The sequence below is a fragment of the Brassica rapa genome, chromosome A03, assembly GCF_000309985.2.
Source record: "Brassica rapa cultivar Chiifu-401-42 chromosome A03, CAAS_Brap_v3.01, whole genome shotgun sequence".
NCBI lineage: Eukaryota > Viridiplantae > Streptophyta > Magnoliopsida > Brassicales > Brassicaceae > Brassica > Brassica rapa.
Genome location: NC_024797.2, coordinates 9,439,578 through 9,453,280, shown reverse-complemented (window position 1 = coordinate 9,453,280; position 13,703 = coordinate 9,439,578). Strand labels below are relative to the sequence as shown.

The window sequence follows — 13,703 nt, the reverse complement described above, 5'->3', positions numbered from 1 at the left end:
ATACTTTATCCCAAATGTCAAAGGTAGCTCGACACTAAGGGTCTAATGAGTTTTACTAATTTATATCATAGTGAGATATAACATCTACTTTGGATATGATGCTTTCAAATTGTTAAAAATTTATAAATATTTTTTCTTAAAATTAATATTGATGTGCTTTACACGAGTAGCACTTAGTATTAACATAAAATGGTAATCTTTTCTTGAACTTCAAATGTGACAATCTTCCATTTTTATGTTTTGTAAGACCATACCCAACCCGTTTTTATATTTATTTTTATATATTTTAAACATAATATTGGGATAAATTTTTTCCAATGTATATTTTAAAAATAATATTTCTCTATATTTTCTTTTAAAAAGATGAATTCTATTATATGGAATACCTATAATAGAGTAATTATCTCTATATATAGCCTTATAATATTGAAATGTTGAATATATTATCGTGTAATATGTTCCCATTCTTAAGAAACGGTTTAATTATTGGTAGACAATGAAACTTGACTATTTCTTCAAACTTTAGAAAATTAACTTTTTGATACGTGAAATTTAATCAACTTGCATAATATTTCAGAGAGATATACAAGACTGCAAATAGACATAGACTGATAGACCCAATGTGTATATAGGAACTGTGTTTATGTAAAGGCGGCAATGTTGCAGGTCTTCTTTAATTTGGTACAGAAACTGCAGATTTTACCCAACAAGTTCCTTGTATTTGCTTCTGTTTCACGAAATATTAAAATAATTTATTATAATTAATTTGAATTTCCGAGCACCTAATTATTTTTAAAAGTTATGGTGTTTCCTTGTTTACATCTAAAGTAAAATAATGAATCTCATTACTCAGTTTTGGTAATTTATGAAAATGTTGTTCTAAAAAAATGTACGTATAAAATAATACTTTAAGTTTTATATTCTTGTTATATATTAAAAATTTGAAGAAAACTACAGCAAAGTATATCACAAAAATAAAATATGGACATGGCCAATTATCTCACCTATAAATAAGAAATGAAATATTGTGTCATCGTTATAATTTGATAATTTAACATGATCAAATGTTAATTCGTTTACTAATCTTAATGAAGTGAGCGAAGTGTTGATGGTCTAATGGATGTGTAACGGAATTGGTTCTTTTGTATCTCTAGTTCAAATAATTTTTAGTAATGAAAATGCATTTTTAAAAGCGACCGAACACCAGAAGCCTAGCGGCCCTAGAATGTTTTACAGACATTATATTTGATGAAAGAGATATACCCAGTGTGTCAAAAAAGAAACCCAACAGCAGAAGCCTAGCGGCCCTAGAAAGCCCAAAAGAGAGAAGTTTTAGGAAAATTATAAGGCCGAAATATGGTTTCATTATCACAAGAAGATTTCATCATGGCATTATCTATATTAATTATTAAAATTATGGCATTCTTGAGACCCGACTAATTACGTGTACCTAAAGCGAATTGTGTGTTTAGCTAGTAATTTCAAGCTAAGACTTTTATTTATACACCGCATAGTAAACCCCAATGCTTCTGTGAACTGAAATCTTGTTGCCATAAATAGATACCAATGCTTTCGTATCTAACACCTTCTTACATGGTTTCGGTTTGACTTTATTCTTTTAGTTATATATCCCATTTTTCTAAATGTCTCGTGCAGATGATGATGTGCACCAACTCGCCACTTATATGAAGTACTTCTTGTATTACTCACCGAAGGCATCAAAATGGGACACAGCAAACATCAGTTTTTTTTTGAACAAAAAGCAAACATCAGTTTAAAGAACAAATTTACCAAGAGTCCAAGATTAAATAGTTCCTGATGCTGATCGAAAAAGTAATAAAATTGCCTCTACATTTACTTTTTGTCAAACATTAGTTAAGAGCACGTTAATTAATCTACTCAACTGCGATTGACTATAAGGTTAGAAGTTTATGATTCTTCAGATAAAGCCCCATGATTAAAAAAATACTTATAAAATTGCCAACTTGGTGAACAAAAAAGCATATCAATCATTATGGCTTTTTCATTTTTGTTTATGGTTTTTCTTAGGCTCTATAGATTCTCATTATCTTGTCAACTTCGAACTTCAAAAAGTAATTTTAAACAACTTTTTGGGAAAGTAAAGTAATTAAATTTTTTTTAATAAAAACCAACACTAAGCCAGGTTTCGATTACAGATTTGTCACGACACCAAGTTGTTAAATATCTTAGATTAAATAAATGGAAAACCCACTTTACATATATATTTTTAGCTTCATACTCCTCAATAGATAATTCATTCTAAACTAGCATTCCCCATTTAAAACTAATTTTATTTATTTATTTTAAAATGTTTTCTTAAGAAAAAACAATTACAAGGAGAAAATAGATTACACCAAAATATAAAGCTTTGAAAATAGCAGTTGAATTAGTTGATAAACCAAAATATATTTTCAGTATCCCCTAGGTTTAATATTACATTTTATCTTTTACACATCCTATCTAATTTTAATCTCAATCTTCGCACTGAGACTTTAACCTTAACGTATTTTGCAAAATTGGCACAAGTGAGATGAAAACTAGCAAAAGGGAAAGTTGCAAAGTAGCTAAACAAAGCGAAATAATAATTATTACTTTCTCTTTTAAAAAAAAATAAAAAGTGTTAATAATGATATATTTTTCTATTTATTCAAAGAGTGTCACTTTAAAATTTAATACAATTTATATTAATTGCAAAATATACTGGTTTTATAAATATTTTTTTATCTCAAATATTATTAGTTAAATAGATATAATTACTAAAAATATAACTAATTTCAGTTATTTTTAAATTTGTGTGAAAAATATCAAAATAATACTATAAAACAGAAAGAGTACTCATTAATTGAAAAATCCATCAGTAAGGTACAAAATGTAATAATAGACTACATGACACAACTCATAAAACATAAATTATAAAAAGCAATTTGAGCTCACAAGAGGTCCAAATCACACAAACACAAAATGCACCACTCAGCAATTAAAATAACCAAAACTCTAATTAATTTGCTAAAAATCTCTTTGAATCAACCACAAAAATATAGGGAGAAAAACACTAAGAGTCTCTGAAAAAAAGAGCAGCTAATTTTTTTTGTATATGCAAGCCGCGCAGATCAAACAATAAAAACCAAAAGAGTAAAAAAGTTACTAATGATTATTAACTCGGTAACTTCTCCGAGATCTTCACCTTGTGCTACATTTGGAGATACGCATTGTACGATTCGAATTGTGATGCGTTTAGAAAACTCTGCTCCTGCAGTTTGGCCATATACGGCGTTGAGGACATTCCAAGGAGCGTTTCTTGAAACACGTTTTGATTGTAAAACGCAGCCGCTGTTTCAACGTATGTCGTTTGACCTTCCCAGTGATCTGACGCCTCTCGCTGGCTTCCTCCTACTGACGGCGGCGAGCATGGGGCGTTTGCGGTTGCGGAATCAGCGGCCGCTGCATCAGGAGAGTCTGAGATGTTGACGGTGGTGATATCATGGATGCTTGAACGGCGTTTATCTTTGCCGCCGTTGACTTGCCTTATGAAATACTTTTGAGCATGACTTGCGACTTGCGTTGGCGTCCGTGTGGTCACGAAGTTTCGAGCTATGTTTCTCCAATCGCCTTTTCCATATTTCTTCAGACCCATCAGAAATTGTCTGCGTATTCATTAAAACGCACCGAACTTAAGAACAGACTATTTACACATAATATCACTATTTACAGCTTCATATAAAAAAAGCAATTAATTTTCATGTGCCGTGTTTTCTTACCAATGTTTCATGTGCGATTATGTGCGTGAGTGAAAAACAATGAACCGCAACAATATCAAATGCATTAGAAAGTAGGAAAAAAACATTACTTAATCTGATCTGTATATATTTTTACCAATGGATTTATATACTCAAACATGAGAAAATGGTGTAGTTTTATAAAAAAAATTATATTCCCTTTGTTTCACATATAAGTAGACATAGTTCATAGACATAAAATGAAAAATAATTGACAGCTACATCAACTATAGATCATTATACATCCAAACAATATTAAATTTACAAATATACTTTTATTCAATCAACCACTAACTAAAAAAGAAGAATTTAAATCCAGAAATAACTAATTTGGATAGCAATAAACTGTAAAAATTGGGTTGAAAAGTTATATTGAGAGTGTTTACTAAATTCCACGATTTACTAGTTTTGAATTACGTGTAAATTAGAATTTTGGTTTCAAAAGTAATACCGCAATCTATTAAAAAAATCAAATAAATATTCTAAATATCCTCCTTCAGTTTGAAAAAAAAAACAAAAAGATAACACCAGATATACATATGTGTGTGTTTTGTAAAAGTAAAACTCATGCAGTATAAACATGTAACTAATCTACTACTACTGTATAACGGACGTGTGTCCTCTGTCTCTCTGTCAACCCCATACGTACGAAATATCGACAAGCACAAAAGATGCAATGTGTTTTGGTGGATGGACTATATATTGTTCTTGATCAACTATAGAATATACAATAATTATACGACCGTATATACTTATATCTTTATACGTATACATAAACACGTCTCCATGAAAAAGACGTACGTTTTAAAAAAAAATCTAAAAGTGCAGAGTCCAAATCTAAAGAAAGTATAGAGAGAGAGAGAGAGAGAGAAAGAGATGATTTAGTTTTACCTGTGCTCTTCTTCTGTCCATGGAACACCTTTCTTCCTTTCATGCTCCGCTGCTCTCGCGGCGGATCCTCTCTTTCCTCCGGCGGCGGGGAAGTAATATCCGTTCATGTTAAACCCATTGTTTCCAGCGTCATAGCCTCCCCAGTCTAGTGTGAATGAGTCAGAGGCGTAGCCAGGGATCGGGATAAGACCAGCTTCGATGTCGCTGAGATCTTCCTCTAGCTCTCTGTACTGTTTGATCACATCTCCGACTGTTTTTCCGGGGAGCATAGCGGCGACTTTGTTCCATCTGTCGGGAGTGTCTTTGTCGTAAAACGCTAAAGCGTTTTCGAACTTCTTGTTTTCTTCATGTGTCCATTTAGTTCCTCTGTTTTCTTGGAACAACCAGTTTGATGTGTCTAAGTATGTTGCTGGGGACAGAACTTCGATTCCTCTGTTCATGTTTCTTCAACGATTGTTGATCTTGTGTCTCTCTCTAATCAACGGTGGATGTTAAAGAAAGAGAGAAAGGTGTGGTGATTTTGATATATCAAAATGGCATTTTGGAAATGGAATCTGAGAGAGAAAGAGATATGATAAGAAGAAGAACAAGATTCTGTTTCTGAACTTTCCTGTCTGAAGGACCAAACCAGTTTCTTAGTGTCAGATCCCAATCTAGAGAAAAAAAAAATTAAAAAGAAAGAAAAAAACAGAGGATCTGAGATTTGGAAGGCTGTAACAGAGACAAAGTCACAAAGAAAAGTGATGAAAAAGACTGAATCTCACATGAGAGCAATGGAGAGAAACTCAGGGTGGGTTGAGAAAGTTGAAGCTGCTAAAATGAACAAAACCTTTCTTCTTCTCTTTCTCTCAAACTCCAAAGTAGAAAAGGTAAGAGAGGGAGAGAGAGAGAGGAAAGAGAGAGACGAATATGAAACAAGAATGATCTGAGAGTGAGAGGTGAGTTAAAAAGCTGTTGAGCTGTGATTGTCTATGGCTATTTCCCATACAAAATTTCTGAGCTTTTTAATTATTTTAGTTATATAAAGTCATTATATTAAGATCTATGAGTTTTGTAACTTTTTTTGAAAATTGTTTGATCACGTACAATTAATTACCTGTTGAACGTCCCTTCGAAGACACTACTACTAATTACTAAACCTTCTTGGGATAAAATAAAGAAGTAACTACCAATTGTCAATAGTATGACAAAAATAATTTTGTTACTATATTTCTAAACATCTTAAACTAAAACTCTAATGCTAAAGGATAAATCATAAATCTAATGCTACACATAAACATGCGTGCAACAAAATTTAATTTTGATAAATATATTTTTCATATGAGATTTACAAGGGTGCTTCACAAAATGTATTGCCCAACACCATGTTAATGTTGATGTATATACTATAGAATAGTAACATTTTTCTTCTTAGGTAAATATTCCACATCAACATAGTACAACTACTAATTCAGTTGAAATTTAAAATGTATCAATACAGAGTGAGATTAGTTGATATCAAACATTCTTTTTAATATTTATTTTTCAGGTACCTTTTTGATTCAACCAACCAATAAACACTAGTCCTTGTATGGTCTGTGATAAGACCTTTACATAAATAAGGAAAATATATGTGTCGACTCTAGATCGGTCAGTCACACGTGTTCAGATCTCATTTGTTGTCAAAGAACTTTTATTTATTTGTATGCATTCGAGGACCGTTGATTGATTTATGTTTTCTTTTATGGATGAAAATGATTAAATGACTCAACTAATGGGAGAGGAGGGTCTTTGCGGCTTAAATGTTGCCTAATTATAGGCCAGAGACGTTTAGAGATGAGCCAATCACAGACTCAGACAAGACACACAAACGAGGAGCAATTCTCATTGGCTAACAAGATTTAAGGTCGGTGACAAGGGCATTTCAGTGAATAATAGATGGTGTTGACATTTAATCTTTTGAGCACATGAGTTGTTTGTTTGTATATTGAACGTCTTTTTTTTAGCACTTGAACGTCTACTGTATGTTTTTTTTTATCATCGTGGAGTATCCGGTGGAGTATCCGGTGGACCGAGGCCCAGCTACTCGTCCTCTTGAGGTCTATCACGACTAGGGCCTAGTTACCAGTACAAGATTTACCCAATTACTCGTAATAAAAATTAGATATCTATATCGATCGGCAACACAAGAGGATAAATTTAAATATGATAGGTTTCGAATCCATAGTGTCTAAGTACCTTTCAAAGCCTACCATACCACTCGACCACGCTTGTGTGGTTACGTCTAATATACATATGCTTGGACCACATTTTTGATAACATATCAAATTAAGAGACTGGTGGTTGGATGTATATTAAAAAAATTAACATGATAGGAAACATGAAAACAGCATATTCTTCCACAAACTATGCTTTATTTTTTTGGTACCTCAATCTATATAGAAAGATAGGCACATAAAGTTTTTCCCAGTCCAAGATATTTACAAACTACATAATCATAATAGAAACGTACACCAACTAGCATAAAAACTGAAACATTGATCTAATCCTGCTAATAACTAAATAATGAAAGCTTAGTGGTCATTGCTTTGTTAATCAAGATCGAAAATCTATTTATGAATACTTTTGTTTAATTAGCCATTACAAAGTTATATCATGATTATATATTTTGAAGATTAACCTGAGTTTTAGTATGAAACTTTTGGTTAAAAATATAATCGCATAAGTTATGTCAATAATTTTTTGGGGGCCAACTATCGGCGAAGATATTTTATTATGCAATAATGATATCTTGCTTAGTTTCTTGGTTTAATCACAACCAATTTTGTAACACCAAGGAAGTAATCAAATAAATTGTGAATGTTTTAGTTCATAATTGCATGTATAAAGATAACAAACTCGTAGTAATGGTGTTTAGCCAGAAATCGAACCTTAATTAGTTAAGGTAGAAATATAGTCATGATGACATTCTAACATCTAAAATTACAAATAATAGAAATATCAATTTGAGTCTATGCTAACTTACTAGACGATTATACTAAGAAATCAAATTAGCTTAAACGAAATCAAATTAGAGTGCCATAATAAAAACTTGGTTGCATGTATAATATAGCCAGTTTCATTAGAATTTGAGATACACCTGATTGTATATGTGTTCTAGATTTTTTAAAATATGTAAACAACTTAAAATGTGTATATACTTTTATGGAATCCTAGTGAGTCGTAGTGTCATGACTTTTGGCTCACTTAAGTAAGCCTCAACAGAGTAAACATAAAGACTCTTCGCTGGCAATGGAGGTGATTGGTTGGACTTTATCTCCCTATTTTAACTTTATTTATTTTTAAATCACTAAATTTTATCAATTATGTTGTAGCTTTACTTTTAAAAATTAAAGTCTACATCAAGTTTTTATTTAGTTTTACCAATCATGCTTTATATTTATTTTTAAAGCTACAGCAAAAGAAATAAAGCAAAACTTTTTTTATGTATTTTAGGTAAAAATGCTACATCATCTTTTTATAGGCTGTAGAATCTGTAAAATGAAAAAAATATCTATAGTATCAAATAAATTATATAATCATAATAAAAACTTTTATAAATATTTTAATTTTGAATTTGAGTGTTTTTAATTATTAAGATATTTAAATAATATAAATATTACTTACATATCACATTTTAAATTACAATAAATTTTGATAATTTATAAAAAAATATTAATATAAATTATTTTAATTCATATAAAATAATAATTTTATATATACAACACATATTTCATATATTTTATTTTAAAATATCTACAGCCTATAACTTATAGTTACAACAATTTAACTACATCAAAAGTCTCTGCAGAAAAAGTCTACAGTAACAACTTTATATCTACAACCACTTTATTTACAGTTAAACATCTACAACTAAATTTTTAAAGGTACAGTCGAACCAATCATCACCAATAAGGGTTGTGGAAGCCTGCTCCCTACGGAACAATATAACGGAAATAAATAGTTTTATATTTCTATTTTGTTTCTGTATTGAGTTTGGAAAAATACTTGTTGTTATTCACAACATGTTTTTTAAACTTCTTGTTATTCAGTCATCCAACTAATCAACGAAAGTCTTAGATAAAAAAAAAGTATTCTCTTGAACTCTTTTTATTCTTTATTTTACGTCTTAAAAACTGCATCTAAATTTACACCATAATTCTATAGTTTATAAATTTGTGCATATGAAACAAGGGCAATCATATAAAAATGTTGAATTACATATCTATTCTACAATGCTGAGTGATCCGTCAACTGTAATTCATAGTCTCGTATCATGGGACAACACTTACATTTTGGAATATCATTCTTGTTTTATAATAACAATAATGACTGACGTAATGAAATTTTTAAGGTTTTGAAATTGAATGGACTTTAAATATCAAGATGGACTTTAACTTGGAACATTGAGTTTATAGATTTGATAGTTCCATACATTCGTTTATCTTCGGATTTAGTTCATGTGTTAAACGGTAGAACATCACATAAGTGCATGTGTATTTAAGTTCTGGATTGCCATATTTTATAAACCTAGTTGTGTATTAAATATTGGACGAACATCAAAATTATATGTTATGCATTATTGCAAGAGAATATATTATTCAAGCTGGATTGACTACTGGGTGTGGGTGGCGACAATTCTGAATAGCAATAGATAAATAGCTATTTTAAATATATATATATATATATATATATATATTTACTTTGTAAAAAATTCGCTATTTTTAAGGCATTGATTTTAGTGAAATTGCATTTTAGATACATAATTTTTTCCTTAATTAAGTCAATATCCTAAATCTCACACCATAGTACATTCGTTGATAGACACAAAACTTGATAGACACAGAACTTGTCTCATCACAAATAGTTAGCTAATTTCATCATTCTTTTTAGATTTTAAGTCAATTCACTCTTGATTTTATGTATTTCGAAGATATATATTTTAAAAAAGATAACCAAGATATTAATCATATATATGCTCAAATAAATAAATACAACCCTTAAAATATGTATTCAAATTGAAATATTTATTGAGAATTTATAGTATATGTGATTTTAAACTTTTAATCATATTTAAATAAATTAATAAAATTTTATATTTAATCTTAAACTATTTCTTTCTTTTGAACAAGTGTTAATCAATCTAGCTATAACCTAAAACAACATCAATCTCACATTGGAACCATGAAAAGCTATGATAAAAAGAGTTAGTGATATCATTCAAGCAGTAATGCAGTTTGAATATCTATGTTTGCCCACTGGACTTGCCACCATTTCGTACACCCCCAAATGCTCAGAAATGATATTATTGAATATTAATTATGTATCACATATGCATAGTTAAGATATACCTTTTAAATATATCTTCGACCAAATTCTATACTTATTCCAGAACATGCAATAATTACTAATTAACTTAATTATTTTGAAAACAAGTGGATGCCCTCAACAAAATCGAATGTTAACATCAACTAATAGGGTGAACAAAAATATTCAGTAAAAAACTAATAGGGTGAACAAAATGTCTGAACTATGACTATTTTATTGAAAATATACTGCACTTCCTAAAATTGCTACAAAAATACATATATACAAGTATTTTATATGTACAACATCCTAATGCGAAAACGAACCTAACAACAACAACATACTAACTAAAAGCTAGATTCTTAATATTTCAATATATACCATCGTTTTAGTCTTAAAGTTTCATGCACATTCGATACCATTTAGAGAACGCATAATATATGGAAGAATATGTACATATATAAACAGACGTTAAAAGAAAGGAAAAAAAGAATCTCAAACATAGACTTCAAACTTTTTAAAATATGGCGAATTGGATTCATATTTATGAAATGTTTTTGTCAGTTTACCATTCCATCAAGTTACAAGAAAAAAGAAAAAAAAGTTTACTATTCCATGCAGAACTAATTAATTCATCGGACGAGGTTAAGTAGCAAAGAGGCCTTCACAGTATCAAATTTTAATAAGAAGCGCCAGAGGTTCAAAACTAAATTTTATTAAAGCTATAGAATAATTAAATGTCCACATTTACAATTTTAAAATATCAAAGTAAAATGTCAGAGTTGTTTGTCCACCACTCACCCCCAACATACGATTATTTTTTTCGAAATATTAAAAGATCAATAAAATATTCAGTAAAGTTATTATACATTATTTTTAAAAGTTGGAGTGGTGCCAGACTGACTTGTTTTGTAATGAATATTATTATCGTAGAGTTTCCCCAAAGGGAACGCATCTCTTATTTCCAAATGAGGACACAATTTTTCTCTAATTTAATTTGTCTTCGTTATTATTAAACGATGCAGGCAAGTAAATGTACATTATACACCGATACTTATTCATCTTTAATACAGATCTCGGACCTTTTTAGGTTTCTTTTCAATGTTTTGGTGTCACAATACCTTTGCTAATTGTTTAGCTACAAATCATACAATCATCTTCTTGTCACTACTAGCTATACGCCTATACCTCTATATAAACATCACAATGATAGTTTTTTTTGGTAAAATCACAATGGCAGTATATTCATGTAAAAGTATAATTATGTAACTACTCTTATAGTCTTATGTGATCAGTTAAAATGAAATTACGTTATAACTTTATTAATAAATTCAGTGAATAAACTATTAAAGCTAATTTAAAGATATTAGAATGTTAAAAATCAAAATCATCCTTCATATTTTACAGTATACTCTGTACTTATTATTACTGTAATTCAATAAAATTCAAAATTTTATCACACATTTTTTATTAATTTATTTTTCTCTGCTATCCAAAAATTAACCTATTGGATATAAATATATATATATATATATATATATATATATATGGTCAATACTTTTTCATTCTATTTTTTATGAAGTCTTGTGTAACACTGATTTTCTATATATCAGAAACGGATGTAATGTTATTGACAATGATTCTAGGTTAGTTACAGATCTCTATAAATAATTAATGAAATGTTATGAAACACAAAATGGTGTTTCACTTATCAAGTTATAATTTTCTATAATTAGGGACGTCAACTAATCCAACCTATTATGCTTTCACTTTATTAAAAGGATAATCAAACATGCGTATTTAATACCAAATAAAAATAGACGATTAATATAAGACCAAATACTGTTAAGAAAAAAAAGCTCATTAATCTTAAAATGTTGGTACACAAAATTATAAATATATTTACTATATACATAGCAAAAAGGTATTTAGAATGCAAATGATTTTATATCTTTAAAAATAATATGTAATATAGAAGCTGGATACGGTCATGAAACAACTATCTTTAAAGTTGGTTGTATTGGTTGTATTTGCGACAGCAAAATAATTGAGGTATGTTTCATAATTTAAATTAAAAGTATTAGGAATCATTAAACGAGAGGGAGAGGCAACATAAAAACGACACGAAGTTAGGATTAAATAGGGAGCACTGGCACACAATTTGACCCACCGGAGCGACAACAAAAGTGTGCGAGCGTGCCTGTAGGGCTGCTACTCATAATGCGCTCCACACGCTTTTGTACATTAGTGTCTTTGCACAAATCATTTGATTCCTTCTAATTCTATGTATATAATTAAGCTGGAACCCATACTTTACGTTCCAAATATATGATTATGCGTTTAGTCAAAAAACTATATATATGTATGATTCTGCGGAGTGCCAATAAAATAACAAAGTTCTGATAGTTTGTTGTCAACGGAGTTTAAATTAATTTCATTTGAAGTTGTTCGTTATGATTGAAAAAAAAATGCTTCTTATAGTATATGTTTACTCTGGAAAACAGTATATAAACATATAATTTGAAGAAATGAGAATCCGAATTTATATACACGCTCAAACTATTTAAATATATTTTTAATCATTTTGTATTTAATTTTATAATAAGTTTTGCTTAATTTGAATGGAAAATTAAAAATTTACATTTTCGATCATTACAACTCCAAAAATTGTAAATATGCATATATTTTTTACACTTTTCTTAACCAAATTATGTGTTGAAATGCGATATAATATTCAATGGAATGAAAGTTAAATGTTCATCTACTGTCTTGACCAACAAACGAGAATCACTGGATTACTATTACTGTTTAAATTTGAATTATGATGAAATGAACAAATATAATATGTTTTCTTCATGTAGATTATGGATGTTTCCTTGACTCGACGATATAATACTTCTCACTCTGAATAAATTCTTACGTTAATATGATAGTAATGTTTCTTTTAAAATTGTGATGTATACTAAAATATCTCATGGTTACTAATTATATAAGATAAGATAATAAAAATGATTTTTAAAAAAGAAGTAAGTTTAAAAATTGCTTGATAGTATTTTTTTACCAAATTTGTTTCTTTTTAAAAATTCTAAATAAAAATTATTTGTAAAATAATGTATCTAATACTAATTTTCCTTTTCTAAAATCCTAAAAAAATGATAACTATAAAAAATATTTGATAGTAATTATCCTTTTCTAAAATGTAAACATAGCAAAATTATAAAAGAGTGTTTAATAGTAATTGTTCATTTCCAAAATCTTAAAAATAAACATTAGAATAAAGTGTGAATCTAACATTCCTTAAAAAAAAATAAGTATGAATAGTGACCAAAGAATGACGAGGAACAAATGCATTCCCTAATATTCCTTAAAAATATCACCATTCATAAGGAATAATTTTCCCTTCTCATTCTCTACCATTTCTTTTTTTGTAAAGAAATAAAAAACAAATTAATTTGTTGTTAAATATAGATGTAACAACCATTCCCTTTCATTCCTGCAATTCTATTCTTCTATATTCCTTTCTTATTCGTTCCTCTTGTTTCCAAAATGGTCAACAGTCGGACATATAGCTAGTAAAGAATTAGTCCTTTCGAACCTTTTACAAAAAAAATACAAATTTAGACCTTTCACAAAAAAAAACAATAATAATAAATTGGAACCTCGCAACTTAAAAACATTCTTTTTCAAAAA

General features: G+C 29.1%; 1 protein-coding gene across 1 annotated transcript; it reads right to left on the bottom strand.

Moving 5' to 3' along the window:
- Positions 1–2,839: 2,839 nt before the first annotated feature.
- Positions 2,840–5,758, bottom strand: LOC103857758 (transcription factor DIVARICATA). Its single transcript, XM_009134982.3, has 2 exons — positions 4,689–5,758; positions 2,840–3,665 (listed from the first exon to the last, which is right to left on the bottom strand). The coding sequence occupies exons 1-2, from the start codon at positions 5,126–5,128 to the stop codon at positions 3,212–3,214; spliced, it is 894 nt and encodes a 297-aa protein (XP_009133230.1). The 5' UTR covers positions 5,129–5,758; the 3' UTR covers positions 2,840–3,211.
- Between the last annotated feature and the right edge of the window lie 7,945 nt (positions 5,759–13,703).